Source organism: Scleropages formosus, chromosome 20, assembly GCF_900964775.1.
Source record: "Scleropages formosus chromosome 20, fSclFor1.1, whole genome shotgun sequence".
In the NCBI taxonomy this organism is placed as follows: Eukaryota; Metazoa; Chordata; class Actinopteri; order Osteoglossiformes; family Osteoglossidae; genus Scleropages; species Scleropages formosus.
Genome location: NC_041825.1, coordinates 7311141 through 7333624, shown reverse-complemented (window position 1 = coordinate 7333624; position 22484 = coordinate 7311141). Strand labels below are relative to the sequence as shown.

The following is a 22484-nucleotide window of genomic DNA, read 5'->3' as shown; positions in this document are numbered from 1 at the left end:
CATGGCCTATTCTTAGGAAAGCAGTGCTCTTCTATCTTTTTAAATATCTGAAAATGAAACATTAAAATTTAAAATAAAACAAGACAAAAATTCATATATTCAGTACAGGCACTATCACAACTAACAAATTAAATAAATAATAACCCTATAATTATTTATAACTGATCTTCTGAATAAAATATTTACCATTGGTAGTATCTATTCTCTGAATCAAACTGAGAAAGTTCAATTTTCACAATTCCCTTATCATATTTTCAAAAGAAGGAACTATATCTTAAAATTAATTTGGGGAAAAAAAAAAAAAAAAAAAAACCTTATTGTATAAAATGTGATCAGGGAGCTTAGGAAATTATCCACGTCCAAGTAGCATATAATATTTTAAAAATTAAACACAAACCGAAACAGAATCTGACAGCGTAAGCAAAAGGCTGATTGGTTCAATAATTTGTACCATGAAATAGCAAAAACAGCACAGGAAGGAAATAAAACATTTTGAATACCAAGACGTTGGGCACTTGAATGAAAGCACTGAAAACATCTACTTTTACAGAGCAGCCTGCTCAAAGCTAATATACAGTATGGACATTTAATTAAAGCTGAAAGGTTATCCACACCTGGAATGTTAATGAAATTCAGACAGATACCATTAGTTCCGAAACCAAGCTGAGAATTTACAGTGCTGCTTAAAAGTATGTGAACCCTATAGGGATGGTCATTATTCTTGCATAAAATATTACAATAAACTCCTAAAACCTAAAGTTCAATCTTAAAATAAACATATAAAATGAATAAACGATTATGATTTACACACCTGATTCTACTTTACCTATTTGGTGTAACCAATGCAACTCGGGCTTCGCATATTTTTACACCTGCACTACTTTCATGTTTCTACTACACGCACGATTTCCTCTAAACAACAAATGGAACTGGTCATTACCCACTTATGTCACATGAGAAACACTGATTTTCAATAAATAACCATTTTGTGGTAAAACTAAGGGGCACAAGGGGTTCACATACTTTCAAGCAACACTGTATAACACTGGATCAAAACGCACAAACTCTTAGAAATGTGCAAAGTTTTATCAGAAACTGGCACAAACTCCACTGAAGCAGACCTGAAGGGTCTTTGGAATTATTCAAGTTTTTTTAAAACAATATTTCACCTTCACATTTTGCCACCCATTCAACGGGAGCTTCTTAACTTAACCTGCAACAATCTACCTGTCCCTCACAAGATGTTACCACACGGTTTACACTTTCATTACTACGTGTCCCTTTTGCTGTGAAAAGCTTAGTAATTATATGAGGAAGGGGCCACGTCTCTTGGCGCGTTACAATCTCTAGCTGTCATTTTCACAGCTTGTTGGACGTAGAGGTGAGTTAACTAAGGTCCACAAGTGCCTGCTCCGTACAACACAACATAAGAGTGGAAAAATAAGAAGTATACTATGTATTTGTAGATGGCTGATATTTGAGACCTGGAGACCAGCAGTCGCGCACTGCTTATATGTCACGGTGGGCCTCAATACTGTGAAATTCCACAGTTCACTGACTGAACATGGAAAGGTACGATTCTTAAAACATTTTCATTTGCACCAGAAAGGTAAAAATGATGGTACTGGACCTCAGCCTTAAAATTAACGACTTTAACCGGAGGTTACACTTTGTTTCAGTTAGACACTGATCAGGATGAATATGTTTTATGTTTTAAAAAAATCATGACAAGCCCAGAGAGATGGATCCCAGCTCCTCAGTGAACTGAGCTTGCGACCTGAGTTCCACCCAGCTTTGACATATTACCAAAAAAAAAAAAAAAAAAAAAAAAAAAAATCTGAGTCACATCTTACTTTTCGGACAAAACGAAATCTGACAAACAAAACCGAAGCTCACGCACTAACATACTGTGATGACAACTGACATTGATATCGACACTAATTATACCTCCTGTAAATAATGACTGCATTTTATTTGGTGTACACTGTTTCCTAACTTTCCCCTTTATTGGCAGTGGCAGCAGGGAATGACTTCTCACTGGTTAGACAACACTTTGGTTAAACTTAAGATGCAAATAAATAAATGTTAATAAGAGATTAACTAAGAAATATTTAATACTGCAAGCTGATTTGTCAGCACAGATTTTAATCTCTACCAAGGAAAGTAGAGGAAAATTCAGAGAACCGATTTTCTTCCCGAAAGCTACATTAGTGATCCATGTCTTTCTTTCAATGCTCTGAAATACATCTTTTCCTAACCTGACAAGAGAGGGAGGAAGTGGGTTTTCATATTCTTAAATAATACACCATAACATTAATGCCTGAGGCAGCATCTGTGCCCGAATAATGTGGGGAAAAAAAACAAATTCAAACCGGAACAGTTCTGTTCAGCTCGCAGGAATGAAAGAACAGCTGTGAGAAAGTGGAAACAAATGTTTAAAATGCTAAAACAACAGTTCCCGAGCGGTCTCTCTCTCTCTCTCTCACCCCCCTCCACCCCCCAAGGGGACTAAGGGGGAGCGGGGAAGAGTGACGACATTCTGTGTCACAGTCACGTATTCCTCGTGTGTCATCTGGAAGTCTTCATCACGCTGGTCTCTGGTGTGTACAAGTACCTCCAGATGGCGTAGTAATGGATGCCGGCTCCAATGGCCACGAAGAGGTGCCAGATGGCATGGGCGAAGGGGATGAGCCCGTCACTCTTGAAGAACACCATGCCCAGGCAGTAGAACATGCCGCCCATTATGAGCTCAAACAAGCCATCCCTGTTGGCCTGTAATGGAAAGAGAGGAGTGCTCCCAGAATGCACGCTTACGGGAACATCGGGGGCCACCAACATGCACAGCTCGACCGCCCCTGCCGTCCGGCAGAGATCTTCCACACAAATGTTCACAGAGCATGCAAATCTTTCAGGCTTTCAAATTCTATCCACTGAAGGCAAGAGATTCTCACATACACTCAATAAACATTGAGACTCGATCTTTTATCAGACTATAATTTCATGGTTGGCCCATATTTTTTACATTCACAGATAAAGAAAAAGTTCTCGTTAAAGACGAGTAGCAACTGATTTGCAGTACAGCTACAATGTCTGCATGAGTTGCAGCAGATCAAAGTCTTTTTTATTTCATAATTTCATTATTGGACACATTACACAGTTTCTTACCATTGACAAAACTACTAAAGCAGGGAAGACACCCATTACAGTATAGCATATCAGCTCCACAATCTTGTACCTGGATGGTAAAAAGGTATATTTAGTGATTTTGGGTGAAAACTTACAAGCTCAGAATACAATATGGACAGCTGACTGCTGGTGCATGACCTGATTAATAACTGAATCATTAATTAAGCACAAATTTTACAAGCTGCAATGGTGCTGATCTACATGAGTTTTTATATATATCCTATCCTAACTGCCTATAAATTATATCATAAATAATATGTAATTCAAAACAATACAACTGTATAATAAATGTTACAATAATTAATACATGCTATGTATGTGTGTATTTGTGCAATTATTATTTTTATGTAATTATACAATTATTACAATTATATAGTAATAATATACAATATATTTACAACACTTAATGATGTGAACCATGTCTAGGACAGTATGTTAAGACAAAGATTAAAAGAATTCTGATATGTTTAAAAGGAACTGACCTCGAAATTCTATTATGTTTCCTGTCACAGAATTTCATACATCTGAAATGCTACAAAGCTTGGTGACAGAAATGAAAGTGCAGCATGGAGACCTAAATTAAAAGTCTACTAAAGAGTCACCACAACTGTAGCAGAGAAGGTCAGTAACCTGAGAATTAAGGCCGAACATTTCCTCTACTGGACGTACCTCTCGTGGAAGAAGAACACGTACGCCGTGCCCACACATGCCATAATCCAGATGACCCAGCGCATGTGAGAGGCCCAGGGTCCCAGCTCCCTTAGGTTCAGCCTGAGAAGGTCAAACCACATGGTGCTTAAAGCATGGTGGAGGATGCTGACATTGGCAATATCGGTGAGAAGCGAAGAGCCCAACCTTCCTCGCATCAAGTGCCGAGAGCCCCAACTAACAACCGAAAACCACCTGTACTATGAAGAAAAGTAAAAGAGCTGGGGTTCTTGAAGCTTCATCCAAGAAGACTGAGCCATAACATTTCATTCCAAACTGAAAATCCCATTATAATATATGACTAGTAAGGATAAACAAAAATTAACATGCATGAATGCTACATTCCATAATGGGCTTTGTTATACAGTATTTTTTCCCCACATTGTTCAAGTTAAAATCATACTAATACAGAATAACAGTAACAATGGCTTTTTCCAAGTGCGGATAACCAAATTATGGCTCTATCATGATAGCAAGGGTTTCCTAGCAATAGAACGCAGCCTCTTTAAAAGCCCACTGTAGTAGATCAATGCTGAATAAAGCACATGTACATGGACATTAAGACAGGCTAAAGTGCTGTGGCTCCAGGCTGTCTGCAGAGATGAGATGTCAGATTAAAGACTCCAGTGAAACAGAAACCATCATGTAAAATTTTTAAAAGACATCAAATAAATTTGACAGAAGTGAACAATTTTCTTGAATATGACAAAAGTAATTTATTTTAAATAATACATCAGATTAATTTCAGCAACGGAAAAAAAGGCGAGAATCATTTAGTCTGGGTAAAGCGGTATGGTTGTAAAAAGTGGTCCCCAAAACTACAAATCTGTTATTGAAATTAGAGCCATTTAAAGTGCATTTTTGTGGGAGGTAAATTATAATCTCATGAAATAGAAACTGAAAAACAAAACAAAACTGCTCAAAAAAGACTCAAACCATTTAAATAAACAGTAACACCAGAGCAGTATTCAGCCCCCAATGCTCATTTCACTGTGATCCAAGGAGAAATTAAAATATGGGCAAACTGAATTATTCTTCTAGTCATAAATTAGTAATTCACAATCATTTCAAAATAACTACATGTTTTGAGGATTTCTTGAGAACAATATTAAAAATAAAAGCAAAAAACCATTGTTATTACTTATTGTATTTTCAGTCAATCTTCCAAAATTAGGATGTTGGACTAAACTGGAGTGACAAGAAGAGAAAGGTCATGGTCATGGTCGGACAAGTGACCACTTCTAAGAAACACTGTCATGCCTGGAGTTTGAGAGAAGCTATTGATCTCCTGGTAGACAACTGTAGTTTGATGGTGGTGGAAGTATCATTTTGTGGGGTTCTTCCTCGAGGGGAAATACTCATTGTTATCAAGACTAAAAAAGACACTTAAATACAGACAAATCATATAGAACAACATGTCAGGTGGCAAAGAGTATGTACAGAGTAAAAATAAGTGTTCTAATAGAACTCAGGGGTGTGATTATTTTTATAAATGGTAAATGTGTTGTTCATTTGGAGGGGAAAAAAGTTGAATAAAAATATTTTTGCATCACAGATGCGTTGAATTCAATGTGTTTGTAAAAGGGTAAATAACACACCCATGGATTATAATTTTAAAGTGTAACAGAACAAAAGTTCATGGGGCAGTAAGGTGACAGTGAATACTTTATGAATACAGGTGGTCCCCAACTTACGATGGGGTTACGTTCCACGAAACCCATTGGAAGTTGAAAATATCATAAGTCAAAAATGCATTTAATACACCTAATACACACCTCTGCGTGACAGACTGGGAGATGCGAATCGCTGCCGCTGCCCAGCATCACGAGAGAGTATTGTACCGCATATCGTTTGCCTGGGAAAAAAAATCAAAATTTAAAGTTCAAAGTATGGTTTCTACTGAATGTCTATTGCCAGCTCACCATCATAAAGTCGAGAAAACCGTAAGTCGAACCATCGTAAATCAGGGACCACCTGTATATGGTATCTTCACATTTTCCGGGATGAGTTTCAATACTGGAGGTCTACAAAGGGCATCTTTTGCTACATTATTTTACTGTAAGGCCAGGAAAACAAGCAGAGATCTTTGCCATGTCCACAGGCCCCATTTACAACAGGGTTACTTTGCGAAGCGGTGCACATCCAGTCCACACTCACCAGGGGGCGTAGGAGGCCGCAATGAAAAAGTAGATCACCATCCTGTCACACATGTGGAAGCAGTGCTCCACTGTCCTATTACAAATAAGAAAGACCTTCAGTCCAGACAGGATTCATAGCATTAAGTTCTTTGTACATCTTTTAACTATTAAAAATATGTACAGTTTCCAGTAATGTGTGATCAAAAATCTGCTGGCCAATTCTCAGATATCCTAAGCAGGAGCAGTTGGTAGTGTAGTGGTTAGAGCAGCTGGCTTTTGACCAAAAGGTTGTGGGTTTGAATCCCACCTCCAGCTGTAGGAGCCCTGAGCAAACTACTTACCCTGAGCTGTTCCAGTAAAATTACCCAGCTGTGTAAATAATTGTAGGTAGCTTAGTGTTGTAAGTTCCTTTGGAGAAAAGTGTCAGATAAATCAAAAAACCAGTAGCTGCCAAACCTGTCACTGTAGCCTGAACAGAGTTGCTATTGCAGGGTGGTGGTGCATCTACTATGGACCAGATAGGCTTCTGGAAACCCTCCTACCACCTTCAGTGATGCTAATGCACACACAGCTCAGTGTCTTCATGTATTTAAAGCCACCCATTTGACAAAAAGCAGGGACCGCCAATTAAAGAATTTATGCCGGTAGCAGCACAGTGGATAAGCATTGTCTTCTAGCAACTGAAAAGCTGTGGGTTTGAATCCCACTCCTGCTGCTGTACCACGATTTCAAGTAAGACGGGTGAAGATTGCAGCGTAAGCCACAATGAACGAAGGTATCCGCTAAATTAAAAAATAAATGCAAACTTTGCCTAAATATAACATAATGAATCCATAAAACAGAATTGTGTGTTAAAGAAAGACAAGCACAATAATGACATTTGGTGAGTGGGGGTCTAATCCTGAATTAGAAACAATTTTACTGGAGTGAAAATCAGGGAGAAAAACGTTTTTCTTCTGGTACAGGTATTCTGTTATCTATCGTGCCATGCGAGTATTGAGAGGTCTTCCTGGATTATCTTTCATGGATCATGTATTGTCTGTAATTCGGCTGGTACTCACTGTCCAGCTCCAGCCAATGAGCAAACGTACCGGAGGTGGCTCTTCTTCCAGGAGATGGTATGGAACACAGTGGAAACAATGAACAGGCCCGACAAGCCAAAGCCATAGATCCATGCTGAGATGGTTTCCCATTCATCATCAGACAGGAAGCACAGGAGGGAGCTGCCAAGGATGCTGGGAATTATCCAGAGCTGATAAATTAAACAAAGCACATTCATTAAAAAGCACTCACGCCCAAGTCCCACAGAAACAACCACTGCATGCAAAACAAGCTCGCATAAAGAGCTTATCTACTTGAACACGAAGTCCGACAGGTTTCATGCAAAACCTCTTTCTTTCACCCAAACAGCTCCATAAAAGCAGATGAGTCATATGCATATGAACAGCATTGCATTTTCACTTTAACCTCAATGGGCTGATGCTCATCTTACACGTGTCTAGTGTGAAAAATGCATGTGTCACATAATTCAAGATTACATAAATTTTTGTTAAATTCAGACAAATAACACTTTGGAGTTCAGCGGAATTGAGGACAGTGCTGTTTCATTTTTACTCCTTGCTCACTACGGCAAAACTGATCAAAAAACTTCTCGACCAAACACAGTCTACAGGGTTTACTTCACATTGCCAAGTTCCTTTAAATTCACTCCAGACAGCTGTGTAACAGTAACCTGAAACTAACAGCACCGTCTTCATTTTTCTGCTTTTTATGAAAATACATTTTTGCCATGCTTTTGCAACATGCTTCCGTTTGCGTTGACCTATGGATCACATTCGCTGCAATGGAGAGACAGGCACTTGAGAGCAGCGCCTGTCAGTGGCTCCTTCATAAACAAGAGAGCGGAAAAACACTGTCACCATATTAATGATGGGGAATAGGGGGGAGGAAATAAAAAAAAAAAAAAAAAAAAACCACGTGCAAAGAAAAAACTGCAAACAATAAGTATCTCAGAGTTCCCTGTGTATCTGAAATGCAGAAGGCACAGCGACAGATCAGTAAATACTGAGAGCTAAAAGAGAGAGGAAAGCTGGTAGGGAGTGCAGTCTTCCTCCCTGTTGCAACAGCGCTCCACCGGCCAAAGGAAGCCTTTCCACCCCCCAAACCTGAAATAACCTCTGCCCCCGCTTCCACAATTTCCGGCCATTCCTCCACATTTAGTGCTCCAAGCCGCTTCTGCGCTTTCGTATCTTTTCGCCTTTGCACTGGAGATCTATTTCACGTGAGGAGGACCATCCGTTTAGGCGTTTCGACAAGCGAACGCTCCAGGAAAAGTTTCTGCGTGACAAACCTCGGAATTCCCTCCTACTCACCGCGTGCGTGGCGCAGTTGGCTGCATGTTCGTATTCTGTCGGCTGATATCGTTTGTTGGGCGGAACTCTGCTATTCATGAACCTGAAAAGGAAACAAAAGACACTATTGACTGCTTAGCACCATGAAACTAAATTTGACCAGTTCATTTTTACACTTTACATCCACATTTATGCTCTTAGCAAAATGATTTGTCTTCAAAGTGATGTAGAAGACAATACACACCGATGCGCGCTGAACCACGGACGCGTAGCTTCACGCACGACTGACAAAGCACAGTTTGTTTCTTCGATTCCACACATTTTGCTGCCACTCATTGAAGTAGCTGCTTAAAGTAATGACATTCAAATACACAAATAATCATAGCAGAAGGTGTTTGGAAAATTTCTGTCAGGAGATCGGGTTCGAAACAGGTCAGAGATAGATCGATTTAGAAATCCTTCTTGAATGCTGGGAAGGATTCAGCAGTCCTGAGGGAGAAAGGGAGATCGTTCCACCGCGAGAGCCAAAATCGGGAACTGGCAAGATTTCAAATTTTGACCCCTCATGAGCGGGCCAAACAAGCAGCCAGTGCTGGGGGAGCACAGCTCTCTTGCCGCGATGTAGGAATTGATCGGGTGCTGCAGCTATTGATCATGTGCTGATCCCATGAGCTATAACCACAGTCTTTAACTTGATACTGGCAGCCACAGGAAGACAATGGACAGATGATGAGGGCAGATACATGGAAACCATTTGGGAGACTGAACACAATTAACACTGCAGCATTATCAGTCAGTTGCATAGACAAGATGGAAGATATCAGAAGGCGAGATAAGAGGGTTCCCAGTCATCCTGAGAACATATCACCATTGCCTGGACCAGAAACTCAGTAAAGTGCGATGAGAGGTACTAATAGATTCATAGAGGAGACATCTGCAAAGCAGAGTTATAGCATTAATGTCCTGGGAGGTGGAGGGGACTTGAGTCAGAAGCTACTTCAAGGTTTTTGACTCACAAACTAGAAGAGGTCCGCTGTTCAGTGCGATGGAGAAGTTGCAAAAGATAAAAGGACCAGCAGGGAGACGAGGGATTTTTACAAAGGCTGGGCTGTACATAGGAATTTGTAATTCAGGTGACAATGTGAGACACATGCTATACTAAAAGAAGATGCTTCTGCATTGGTTGGCGAAAAGAAAGGAACAGCTGTGCGCTGTCCGCACAGCAGTGACAGGTGAAGCTGTGAGCAGTAATGACCAACCCAAAAGAAGCAGCATAGCGTAAAAAGAGTAAGGGACCAAGTACCAGTCCCTGAGGAACACCACATGATAGACTGAGGCAGAGAGAGAATCACATCAAACCATCTGGTGAAATCTATCTGACAGGTAAGATTCCAAAAATTTCAGTGATAATCCTTTGTGTTTTTACCGCACTAAAAGTGCTTCGGATCAGAGGGATCTTTACAGAATTAGACTCATTGTACTTTGAATTTCTCAGTAAGCGACATATGTCACAAACATTGGAAATAAACTTACACTGATGGAAACTGAACAATGTTCTTTAAATTGCAAATCACATTTTTGTTCCTATTGGATAATTTGAAAGAAACTGTTAAACATTCCTTCATGTAGCTGCATTCATAAGCAACAAATTCTGCATCTGGAAAAAAACAGATTTTAGATCTCATGCTCTTTCCAAAATTCTACCTACCATTTTTTTCCCCCCCCCCCCCCCCCCCACCAAAGAAGCTTAACTGAAAATTCTTGGTAAGAACATAGAAAGAACAAGAACACAGCCTACCCAGCAAAATAAATGGGAAATCTTTGGGAAAGTCTTTGTATTATTTAACACTACATAATTAACGTAATTATTCAGCAGACAGATGCTTTTATCCGGTGACTCGCACAGCTCGAGGTTTTTACTAAAGCAACTATGGCTTTAGCAAAGTGCTGTACCTTTCTCATGTGTACAACTCTTCGGGAATGGACCTTGCAACGCTAAAAGTCCCGTAACCAGTATTTGTCCGTTTCCAATTCCTACCAGCAAACCATACACAGCTGGATAATGACAGATACCCAGCAACTCATTCTTTATATTAGCGGGTTTCCTTTGGCATCAGTGAACATGAAGAGCTTCAGGCTGCGTGTTTATGGTCTCCGTCAGCCCAAGTGTGACGCACAAGGAATGCTCACAACGCTGGCTCCCCTGCAGACTGGGGAGGCCCGCTAGCGGACTAGGACGTTTCCCCAAATATCAAATTGTCAACAAAGCCTTTGGATGAACATGACGTTAGCATTATAGACGTGTACTATATCATTTTACACGTATAAACGTGAACGCTTACTGAATTACTTTATAAAAGTGAAAGCAATAAAATCATTTTTGTGCATGCACATCACACGTGCAATACTTAAGGTAAAACAAGATATCTCATTACTGTTTTCAGGGCCTTTTTGTTGTTGGGCTTATGTCCTGTAGACACTGGGTCTTTCGCAGTGCATCTAAAAAGTCATTCTAATCCACATCACGTTATTACAAGTCGCTGTATTTTGCTGTTGCTTGGCAACGGCGGGAAGCTGTGATCCAATGCAGCCAGGAATCCGAGGGTCTTTACACCACACGTATTCACCCACTGAAGCAAAAGAGGTGGAGTGCTGATGTCACTGTAGTCATGGAAACGCAAGGCTGGGGGATTGTTTTTTTTCTACCAAAACTCTTTTTTTTCCTGCAGGACAAAATTAACATGATAGTGTCAGGAAGCATAAGATGAAGACAGGAACATGCCTTAAAAATGTAATTTTACAGACTTTCCTTTCGCTACCATATGACGGCTGTCCAATGACGCATTGATAAACCACAAATGACAGCCTCTGATTTCATTACACAAATCCAGCAGTTACATAATACGGAAATACCAAACGCATAATTGGCCTATCTCAGTATGAAATGGTTCGTGAGTTTTCGGAAGACTTTTCCCTTTTCAGTCACATTTGTCTTTTTCGTTTTAACCTTTTTGAACTCGTCTCCTTCTTCACAGCATTAACGCGATATAAACATGCGCCCCAATATCATACATTAAACAGCATGAATTCCTGGCTTTATTTTCACCGGTAAACCTATGAAGTACAAAAGCTGCTCTGGATGAAGAACAAAGGAAAGAGCACAGCATCCTCCATGCTTCCCACATGGGGTCAGCAGCAGAGCTTTTTGTTCTGATCCAAACCTGTTTGCCTTTGTCTTAACATACAAATGAAATAAATCCATAAAAACTTCAATGGATACCACTGTGTTTTTAACATAGTCGTGTCCCAAATATCCTACTTGATTCTGTCTGTGGTTTACAACATAAAGTTGCATTTATTTTAGCTGAAGTGATTGACATCGTTAAACTACCTTTAATTATTTACCCATTTATTCAACCAGGTAACTTTTACTGTAAAAATTCAGGGTGCCTTAATCAAGGGTACTGCCACAGTAGGAGGGATTCAAACCTGCAACCTACGAATCCAAAAGCCACAGCTGCATAGAGATGTATAACTTCTCTATTCTCCCATACTATCCATCCATCCATCCATTTTCCTGACTGCTTGTCATTCTAGGGTCGCGGTGGCAACAGGAAGAGCAGAGAAGTCCAGATGTCCCTGTCTCTCGCAAATACCCCCAGCTCAGTCCGGGGGATCCCCAGCCGCTCCCAGGCCAACTGGGAGATAAAATCTCTCCAGCAGGTCCTCTGGAGACCATTTATCCCTTTCTGCCGCAAGGGTCCGTGACACCACGCAACACCCTGCCCCATCCTGCTGCCTGAAACGCATTGCACCAAACCCCCATGTTGGACCTTGCGGGTGGTAGGCCCACATGGCCTCCCCACGTTGCCTTTTCAGGCTGAGTCTGGCTGGGTTACGTAGGCTGCCTGGCCGGCCACCAGACGCTCGCCCAGGAGCGCTACCCCCAGGCCTGGCTCCAGAGGTAGGTCCGGTGACCCTATTCCAGGCAGGGTACACGTTGTACTTTTTATCTCTTTCATGGGGATTTTTGGATCGTGTTAGTCTAGATCTTCACTCCATACCTGTTCGCCTTGGAAGAACCTACTAGGAGCATACTGCTCCTGACGATATAGCGCTGGAAATCCCTAGATCATGCAAGCCCTTCCACCACAACAAGGCCCCAATCCAGGAAGGGTCCTCCATACTAGACATGATTATTTAAATTCATTCGTTATTGATAATTGCTTACCGTAAGACAGGGTTGTGATGGTGTGGAGCCTATCTTATAATGTAAATGTAATGTAATGTAATGTATCCTAGAAGCACAGGGCTCTGGGATAAGCAGGCTACGCTACACATGGAACTGCACTCTATTGCAGGGTAGCCACACACACATACACACACCACAGGCAATTTAGAGTCACCAACTCACCTGAAAATGTAAATCTGGACTGTGGGAGGAAATTTATGCAAACATGAGAGAAGCGAGGCCCAATCGCCCAGTCCAGGTGACGTGAGGAACTCGCACTACCCACTGCATCCCTGGAGCACCAATTCCTTACATGTGAAACATTTTTAAAAGATAAACTACATACTGAGTGAGTATGATGACTGAAACACATGAAATATATGCAGAAACAAGCATTTTCAGCAGTGCATTTCACAGTAAAATCAAAAAAAAAAAAAAAAAAAAAAAAAAAAAACAGAATTTCCAGGGGCCTCAAGGGGTATTATCTAAACCTAGTGAACCGATGAAAATAATTCGACAAAATGAAAAACTACTGGCATACAGTGCATGTTTAACCATCTACTTGCAAGCATGTTATTTCAGTTTTAGTTGTATAGCAGTAAATAAACTTCTTAGGAAACCCTGCTACAGCTGGGAAGGGTCCTTTCATTTAATCCTAACAGATTTACATATGCAAAAGTATATATTATTACTCATTGTTAATAGATACCCTTAAATTCCAACTGACCTTTGGTCAAAGTAACTACAGCAACAGTAAATTCAACTTTACATATCTATGTTACCAGTGGTGAGTTATGCAAAGGTGAGGTATGTGAAACGTGAAAGAATGGGCTGAAAATGCCAAGTGATCCAGTTAAGTTGGGGGTTGTATTTTTATCTGCTCCCTTATGAAATTATTGGCAGGAGCTTACATAACGCCAGCCGGTACGGCCAGCTTTCAGCTGTAGCTCGACACACTCTTCCCTCGCATGTCCTAAATTTCATCGCTGACACCGGTTGAGACCACTATTAATAGCGAGGTGCACGATCCTGTGCGGTCCAGACACAGACTTCAATAAAGCTCTGACTGCTATGTTTAAAAAAGAGGCCACACCTTTTCGACAATCGATTACCGGTTGAGAAAACCGTTTTGTCGGAATGCGGAACTGTGTAACGTTTAGGACACTGTTTGGTTTGAGCAATAGCTACAATCCAAAAAATTTGTAAAATTAATACAAGCAGCCTTCTCTCCTTATAAAGGTAATGCGTTCCCCAAAAAAGACCTTTGTAAGATGAACTCTCAGAGCTCTCATAAGCCAAAAAAGAAAATATAAAAAAATTTTATTAGCTTTGATTTTTTTTTAAAAATTACGTTCCCGAGTGCCAAAACTGACACCTCATACATATTGTCTGAACCGCTTGTCCCATATGGGGTCGCGGGGAGCCGGAGCCTAACCCGGCAACACAGGGCAAAAGGACACACCCAGGACAGGACACCAGTCCGTCGCAAGGCACCCCAAGCGGGACGCGAACCCCAGACCCACCGGAGAGCAGGACCTGGTCCAACCCACTGCATCGACACACCCCCTGAACCTGACACCTATTTTTGATAAAATATCACCAAATCCCAATCAATTGCTGATGGCGGTTCAGCAGGAAGCGCTGGGGTCTCACAGTGCATGGACTGTTTGATTTGACATGGGTATGACCCTCGGCCACATGCACGTGAAATCTGCATGTTCCCCTAGTGTTTGCATGGGTTTTCTTCAGGTGCTCTGGTTTCCTCTCACAGTCCAAACACATTTCAGCTGAATCGGTGCCTCTAAATTGCCCTTAGTGTGCGTGAATGAATGTACGTGTGTGTGTGTGTGTGTGTTAACCGCTCTGCTGTATAGACAAGTAACTATAGGGAGTTTAGTGCAGTGTATCAACACTACATCACTCTGGATAAAGGTATCAGCGAAATAGTTCATAATCATTATAAGTCACTTTGGAGAAAAGAATCTGCTAAATGAATAAAAGCAAACATCTTGTGCTGCAGGGTGGTGCACAAAATCCAAATTCAGTCTTCGTATATGCAAAGGAGTGGCTTGTAAATGGACGAAGTGGTATTAAATGAAACCCCCCATAAGGTCAACTTTTCATAACTCAAATGGGCGTATCTCAGAAGATGACTATACCTAAAAATGACTGCACAGTGAAAAATGCAGTACTAATCTTGTATCAAAATGCATCAAGATTTTTTGTTTTACAAAATTTATTTGCACACATCTAATAAGTCGTGGACGTTGATAACATTTGATAACAGCAGTTGATAAGCAGCAATATGACTATATGAGAGAGAAACTGAACTCAAATACAACATCTGGAATGTAATATGGACTTTTAAGGGCATAAAAATGGATTTTGAAAGATGACTTATTTGGGAATGATTATTTGTATCTGCTAAGGCGCAACAGAGCTTTAACCTTTACTGAAAAGCTCACTAAATGATCAAAATGCTTTTATTGTTAATACATCTTTTTTTATTTATCAGTTGTCTTTATATGACCTGGTGAGCTGTACTTCCAGGAGGAAAAGGAAAAATGTTCAACATACCCGCGCTTTTTTCCAAAACATTTGTAATGGTATCAGTTCAGATCAAAGTATTCACCCCCATCAGTCAGCTGTAAGGATTCTTTTTTTCCCCCAGTACAGTCATATAATACACACAAACACATATTACTGTTACAACACAAATCTGGTCATTGCTGAATAAGCACAGTAATTATGCACTGAACTTAGAATAAATTTAAACATGGTTAGATCTGCAGCCTTGCACTCAAAGAACCCAGGTTCGAATCCCACTTCCTGCTGCTGTACCCTAGAGCCAGGTGCTTAGCTTGAACCGACACAGTAAAAACTGTCCCAGGTAAACGATTCTACATTGCTGAACCCTTGACATGGCGTTGGCTCTACTTCTCAGGGAATCCTTCTTGTGCCAAGTAGTACAAGCTATACAAAGCACACAGGGATACAGCTAAGAGCCAAGGACACCTAATGGGTGGTGAGGCCAGGTGGGATTTAAACACGTTTATGTTCACCGACTCATGGAACCTGACAATACTGAAGTAAAGTTCAGCAATTAAAATGACAAAAAATTCAATTTCCTTTGGTTTGTCTGCTGCCCACTTCTTGCCATATCACAGATATAACACATATAACTATCCTGTCAGCACCCACTAATTAATATTTTAAAATCCAGGTTAGGACTGTTATGCTCAGGCTGAATATATTAAACTGAAATATATATTCAATTTTCAATAAAACTGAATGTCTGGGAATTTCCATTTGCAGAAAACCACTAAAATCTCTTTTGATTATAGCCTCAAAAAAAAATCCTTTTATGTTACATAACGTTACATAATGTTGTGGTCACCGAGTATCACGACAATGCAACCGATACAGAATGTAAAAACGCATCATATGCAAACAAAAAACATGTCGAGCCTTTGAGCATCTGAGGAGAGAACCAGCTGCCTGAGGGTCGCATCCCATCGCCCTCTGCGCGTGCGCTCGTCCAGGAGCCTGAAATCACAGGTAATTGTATTATGCCGCATCTGCGAATCGCCCCTGACATCAGCCAGGCTTACAAGTTGGGCTCAGAAAGGTTCCCGCTGAAGCGTGCAGTCGTACGCGGACACTAAGCGCACATGGTCCGCCGCGGCAGGACAGCGGCCTTTCCCGCACCCCGCAGCCCCCGCGGTCACGACTCGTCGTGACTGAAACGCGCCGTGTTCGCAAGCTGCCCCTCCGTGCCCCGCAGCTACGGCACAGCGCACACCCATCCTCCAACATGCCCAATTCCGCTGGCAAACAGCAGAGAAAATGGAGAAGGGATGCATAAATAAAAAGTGCGTGCGGCCCATTCTAAATATACAGACAAAGCACTTGCAAAGAATACGCGACGTGCTTCATCTAACTAGTCCGAGAATGCGTTATTGTTCTAACCGATCGAATGTCTCCTCACATAAGGCTTACAAGCAAAAAGTAATTCCACATTATCAAGGCTGTTTCCATCCCAGACTGCAAAAACCCAAATCCAACAGTAGGCACAGGATATTTTTCTTCACTCAAGGTTTACCCTGGCACATAACAGAACACATGCCAGGCAAGGTTGCTCTCTGGAAAGATTACTTGCAGGGCGTGGACAGCGAGGAAGGCAGCGGGAGGACATCTCTCCCGTCCGTCTGCGCCCCCCCAGCGGACTGAGCTCAGCGCCAGGACACTCCGTGAACACACACGTCAGGGAAACCTACGTGACACGTACGTGCTGGAAACACACGCCCGTCCTTTTGGCAGCATTTGCATATCCAAGAGACGGCTGTCCATTCCTCACTGCCCCGCAGCCTGAACAAAGCTTTCTTTGCAAAAATATACATTTATTTGTGTTTCCTCTGATATATCATTATCAGCAATGGCCTTTCCTTTGTGAATCAATACAGCTCTTCACAATCAATCAATAGAGCACATCAAATATAATGTGTGGAACTTATATTAATGGACTGCTGAGACACATAAGACAAAGAATGTAATTATAAGTATTCAGTGGCCACCCCACTTTCTGACAATGTAACAAGTACTGTAGAAGTCATTCTTTTACATTTACATTTATTTATTTAGCAGCAGATAACCTGCGTTTAAACCAAGAAATTTATTGCCAGCAAAGGATTAACTGACTACAACTCTCCTGCTTCCACTTTCATGTCTCAAAGCAAAATTGATGGGTAGCAAAGGACACAGGTTTAAGGATGGACCACATGTTCAGCATGTATTCCGAACTGATCGTTATCCGTTCTGGTTGAAAAGGAGGGAATTCATGCCGAAAATACGTGTTTTTCGCACGTTCAACAGTCACAGGGATGTTTGCCACAAGTCTAAACATTAAACGGCGCTGGTAAAAACATTAACTTGAGTTCCGAGAAATGCTGATGGCTCGGTGCCAGTCGGCAGTTAGAGCATTCATACCAAAACCTCATTTGTCCTCATCCCTCCATAAGCTGAGAAAACAAATCTTGCAGCAAGACATCAGTTAATTGCTCTGTCTCAGTTGTTCTGCTTGTCTCTAAAACCAAAAAACATTAATACACATATATATATATAGATACACACACACACACACACAGAGAGCTTGTCTCAAGTGGGGTTGCAGTGAGCCAGAGCCTAACCCAGCAACACAGAGTGCAGTGACACACCCAGGACAGGATGTTGGTCTGTTGCAAGACACCCCAGGTGGGACTCAAACCCCAGACTCACCAAAGAGCAGGCACAGGCCAAACCCACTGCACCACTGCATCCCCCACAAAAAGATGTTTCATTAAAAAAAAGTTACCACTCCAAGCTTGCAAATGACCTAATACCTGAGGACAAAACTCTGGAATTGTCCAATATTCCTAATACTTTTACTTCTGTTATGGTCAACGCATACCTAGTGACCTAAAAACACAGTAAGTTACGTGTAGCCTTCAGCAGAATGGACAAGGGTTGCACCATAAATTATGTTTCCAGTTTCCACTGAAGTACCAGGAACTACCTGCTGCAAGAAACATGACAAATATAAACCACGTCACGTGGTTCCATATATAACTTCCACGGTGCATTCAGGACCGGTATAAGTTGTATTGAGGGGACCAAAGATGTGGTAGCAGTAATAACCACTTACACTTACTCTTTCAGCTGACACTTCTCTCCAAAGTGAATTACAACTATTTATCCACTTATACAGCAGGGTAATTTTACTGGAGCAATTAAGGGTAAGTACCTTGCTTAAGGGTACGATAGCCAGAGGTGGGGCTCAAACCTGCAACCTTTCGGTCTATAGGTAGCAGCACTAATCACTACACCATCAGCTCTCCTGGGGGAGGCACACCCATTGAAGTCACACACACTGAAGTAATACACAGATATGGAGGGCACATTACTTCAACAACCCCCCCCTTGCTTACACCTACACACCCAAGAATTTCCAGGAACCTAAGGCAAAATGCAGAGATGGGGTTGTCTCTCCTGACTTCATCTGTTGTGAAGACAACGTCACATGGGTTGTAAATATTTGGGCCGCACTGTGTCCTGCACCCGCAGCAGCACCAAGGGGATGAAACTCGGCTCCAGTCCCACCAGTCAACCGTGACAACGAACCCTAAATGAGTCGTTTAATTCTTTCCACATAGAGGGGGGACGTCAAGATAACCAACACCAACTGACTCCAACTCCTCTGCATAACGACTCTGCTTCTCCCAACACTTCCCCTCACCTTTTCCCCACTAGTCGACACACGCGTGGTGCGATTATCTTCACTGACCCCTAGTTCCACGTCACGAAAGCATTTCTTTTATTAATCAGCTCAACATACAAACTGTGAGGTAGACTTATATATCGACACCAAAGAGTTCCATATTTGCATACAAGGTTTTTGCAGAGTATGTGGGTGCTACACTCTTCCTCTAGTCCACTATTACTATTAATTTAATTCAGAGCTTTGTCTAAGGTCAATTACAATTTTATTTTACAGTGATTTACCAGTTTAGACAGCTGGGTATTCTTATGGTATCAATTCAGGGGAAACACTTTTTCAAGGGTACTGCCGTGAGAGTGGGATTTGATGCGATAGCCTTCCGTCTGCAAGCCACCAGCCCTAAACGCTACACTACCTGCCGATGCTGCATTACATCAGCGTGGCTCTTAAAACTGACCCGAAAAACATAACAGTTGTCATAACTGACGCAGTGTTTTTTTTTTTTTTTTTTTCTCTTTCCCCCATCACCATGTAATGTGGCAGTTCCTCAACAAAGGTGTTTATCGCAGCAATTACATCCAATTCATAAGGCACGGACGGCCAACAGCTATTTTAAGGTATAAAGATATATCACTTAATTTTCCCTGAGCTTTGAAATTGCCAGGCCTGTAATCATCAAAGCAAGGAAAATATCACTAAGACTTTTCATTCATTGAAACATACACATAAACACACACAGATTGTGTTAAATGAACAATGAACCGAAGGCTTTAAACATAAAAGACACAATCATATTTGAGCGGGTCCTGGTCTGCAAGTGGGTCTGGGGTTCGAGTCCCGCTTGGGGTGCCTTGCGATGGACTAGCGTCCCGTCCTGGGTGCGTCTTCCTCCCCCAGCCCTATGCCCCATGTTGCCGGGTTAGGCTCCGGCTCCCTGCGCCCCTGCATGGGACAAGCGGTTTCAGAAAATGTATGTATGTTGATGTATCTGATGCTTTTCTCCAAAGCAGCTTAGAAGTTTTTACCCATTTATACAGCTGGGCAATTTTACTGGAGCAATTTAGGGTAAGTACCTTGATCAAGGGTACAACAGCTGGAGGTGAGACTCAATCCTGTGACCTTGGGTTCAAATGCAGCAGCACTAAGACTTCACTACTAGCAGGCCCTAATTAACAACAACAACAACAACAACAACAACAATAATAATAAACAACTGTGGATGAAAACCACATCAACACCAAAATAAATAACGGAACAAACAAGATCTTTCCTCTATTTTGACAGCTCATCAGTGATGACAGCTGTGCGTGTGTGTGATGAATACTGAGTAATAGTATACTAGTAAATAGCACGCAAACTTTTCTGTAACTCGGCGCTTAAGTTATTTAAATCTCCAAGAATGAGAGCACCTGAGCCGCGAGAAACCCCGGCGGCAACAACTGGAGCCTCGACTCGTTCCGCCGCCACATCTTTAATGGAGCTTCCCGCACCTTCTCGCACGCACCGATTCCCACAATCTTCTGCACAGGGCCGCTCAGCTTCTTCCTCGGTCATTTTGGAGCCGCGAGTCGAGGAAACAAACCGCGCACCACCGCGCGCGCTCCTCACACGCGACCGGGGGCGGGAGGAAACATGGCAGTTGCGCGCGCACAGACGTTGCCGTACCTGACGGCGAGGCGCGCGCGAACCGGGGAACCGCTGCTTTTAAATGGAAAGCAACCGCCACGAAAAAGAAACACCTTCGAGCGACTACCTGTCGCGTCCTGTCGGCTATTATTATTATTATTTCGCGGCGCGCACAGCCCACACACACACACAGAGGCTCGCGCGGGCAGCCTGGCGCCGTCCCTGCGGCCGAAGCCTTTCTCACACCTACGAAATACGCAGAAACTCACAAGAATGATGCACGCAGACGAGTCCTCGTCTGCCGCATGAATGCACTGCACGTGCGCAGCCCTACATCCAAACTGGAAGCAAGGAAGGACCCCCTCCCCCGCCCCAAAAAAAGGAAGAAAAACGGCAGAAATTGAATAAAAAATTCAACGTTGTTTTCTCTTGTGTGCCCTGCAAGCGCGGTAACCGGTGCGAAACAACGTGGAGCCGCATTTCGCAGTCGCGTTCGGAACAACAACAGTTCGCCGCGCGCGCAACAGTGGAGCGCTCGGCTTACAGTAGAGGGAGCCCGGTGGGTGGGGGGGACAGAGAGGAAAGGAAGCACAGAAATTCCATTTTCTATTCTATTGCGCGAAAGAAAAGGAAGAAAAATTGAGGATGCGTCTACGTACCTGACAAGATTCATTTAAAATGTGTGCTGACGGAGCGGGAGCGGGCCTGGAGCGAGGTGAGGTGAGGTGATGCTCAGGGTGTGTGTGTGTGTGCGCGCGCGCGGAGAGCCCTGCCTGCTCGCCTTCCTATGTCTCTCACGGACAGTCCCTCACTCTCTCTCTCTCTCTCTCTCTACCACACTCACTCTCTCTGTCTCGCTCTACCACTCTCTCTCTCTCTCTCTCTCTCTCTCTCTCTCTCTCTCTCTCTCTCTCTCTTTCTCTTTCTCTAGTGATCCGTTCACAATACCGAACCGTCACGTTGGAACCGCCCGGCGGACATCCGGAAGTGGGCCCGCTGCCCGCGGTCTCGGGGGATGCCGCCTTCCCGCGATTGTCAGCGCGCGCCGAGCCGTCAGCGCAAACCCCCCCACACCGCATTTGCGCCCTGTCTTTGCATTTGTCTCGCCATTCTAGGGAATAATCTGCGTATTATCTGCGATGAATGTCACTCTCTTGCCTGATCTCCCATCTGCTCCATAAACTTTCACATTATTTCTAATATTATGATATATGTGTGTGTGCTATGCGTTATATGTATTACATGCATTATCTGTTATAATATACTGTATATATACGAGCTATATTCTATATATAATTTCTTTCTTATATGTTATATTTTCTGTATGTATTTCCTTCTGTTGATGTAATGTATTCTTTGTATTTTTCTCTGGGATCATGCACTTGGCTTTGGAGAAAAAGCGTCTGCTGAAATGAATAAATGTCAATATCAGTTCTGTCTACAATGCGTGTGCTGCTTAAAACGGTGCTATTGGACTGACTGTATTTCGAGAATCGTGTGTCTCTTGTTTGTTGTTTAAATGCTCCTTTGTTTACTCAGTTGTGCGTCGCATTGAAGAAAAGCGTCTGCCAACTGGGAAAAAAAAATGTCACTGTGATTGTTCACAATAGCAGCATCCTTTTCCATTTGCCATTTCTGTGATGTCCATAAAAACTGTGTATAACCTGCCAAGGCAACTAATGTAACCACGGGTTGAGCAGAGTAAACAAAAACAATGCCGACGCAAAAATATTGTATTGTTATTTTAAAGAAACACAACCCAAAGTACTCAAATGTCACTTAAACCGAAAGAAAAATTGTCAAAAATGGCAGAAAAAACTACTCAAGTATTTAGATTCAGATTATTCTTTTAAATGTTCTAAATCATTAGCATTATTGACAGTTCATATATAGTTTTAACGTTTTTTTTTTCTTTTCAATAAATTAAACCCAATGCCCCAGTAAAATTAGACATGATGAATAACCTTACAAAACAAAGAAAAGAAATAAAA

At 42.1% G+C, this 22484-nt stretch overlaps 1 protein-coding gene across 1 annotated transcript; it reads right to left on the bottom strand.

Annotated features, from left to right (window-relative positions):
- Positions 1–2197: 2197 nt before the first annotated feature.
- Positions 2198–21343, bottom strand: LOC108926143 (monocyte to macrophage differentiation factor 2-like). The gene is made up of 7 exons (XM_018738670.1): positions 21153–21343; positions 8405–8486; positions 7124–7284; positions 6052–6126; positions 3856–3957; positions 3166–3235; positions 2198–2772 (listed from the first exon to the last, which is right to left on the bottom strand). Exons 1-7 carry the CDS (start codon positions 21164–21166, stop codon positions 2569–2571), a joined length of 708 nt encoding a protein of 235 aa, XP_018594186.1. The 5' UTR covers positions 21167–21343; the 3' UTR covers positions 2198–2568.
- Positions 21344–22484: the final 1141 nt, after the last annotated feature.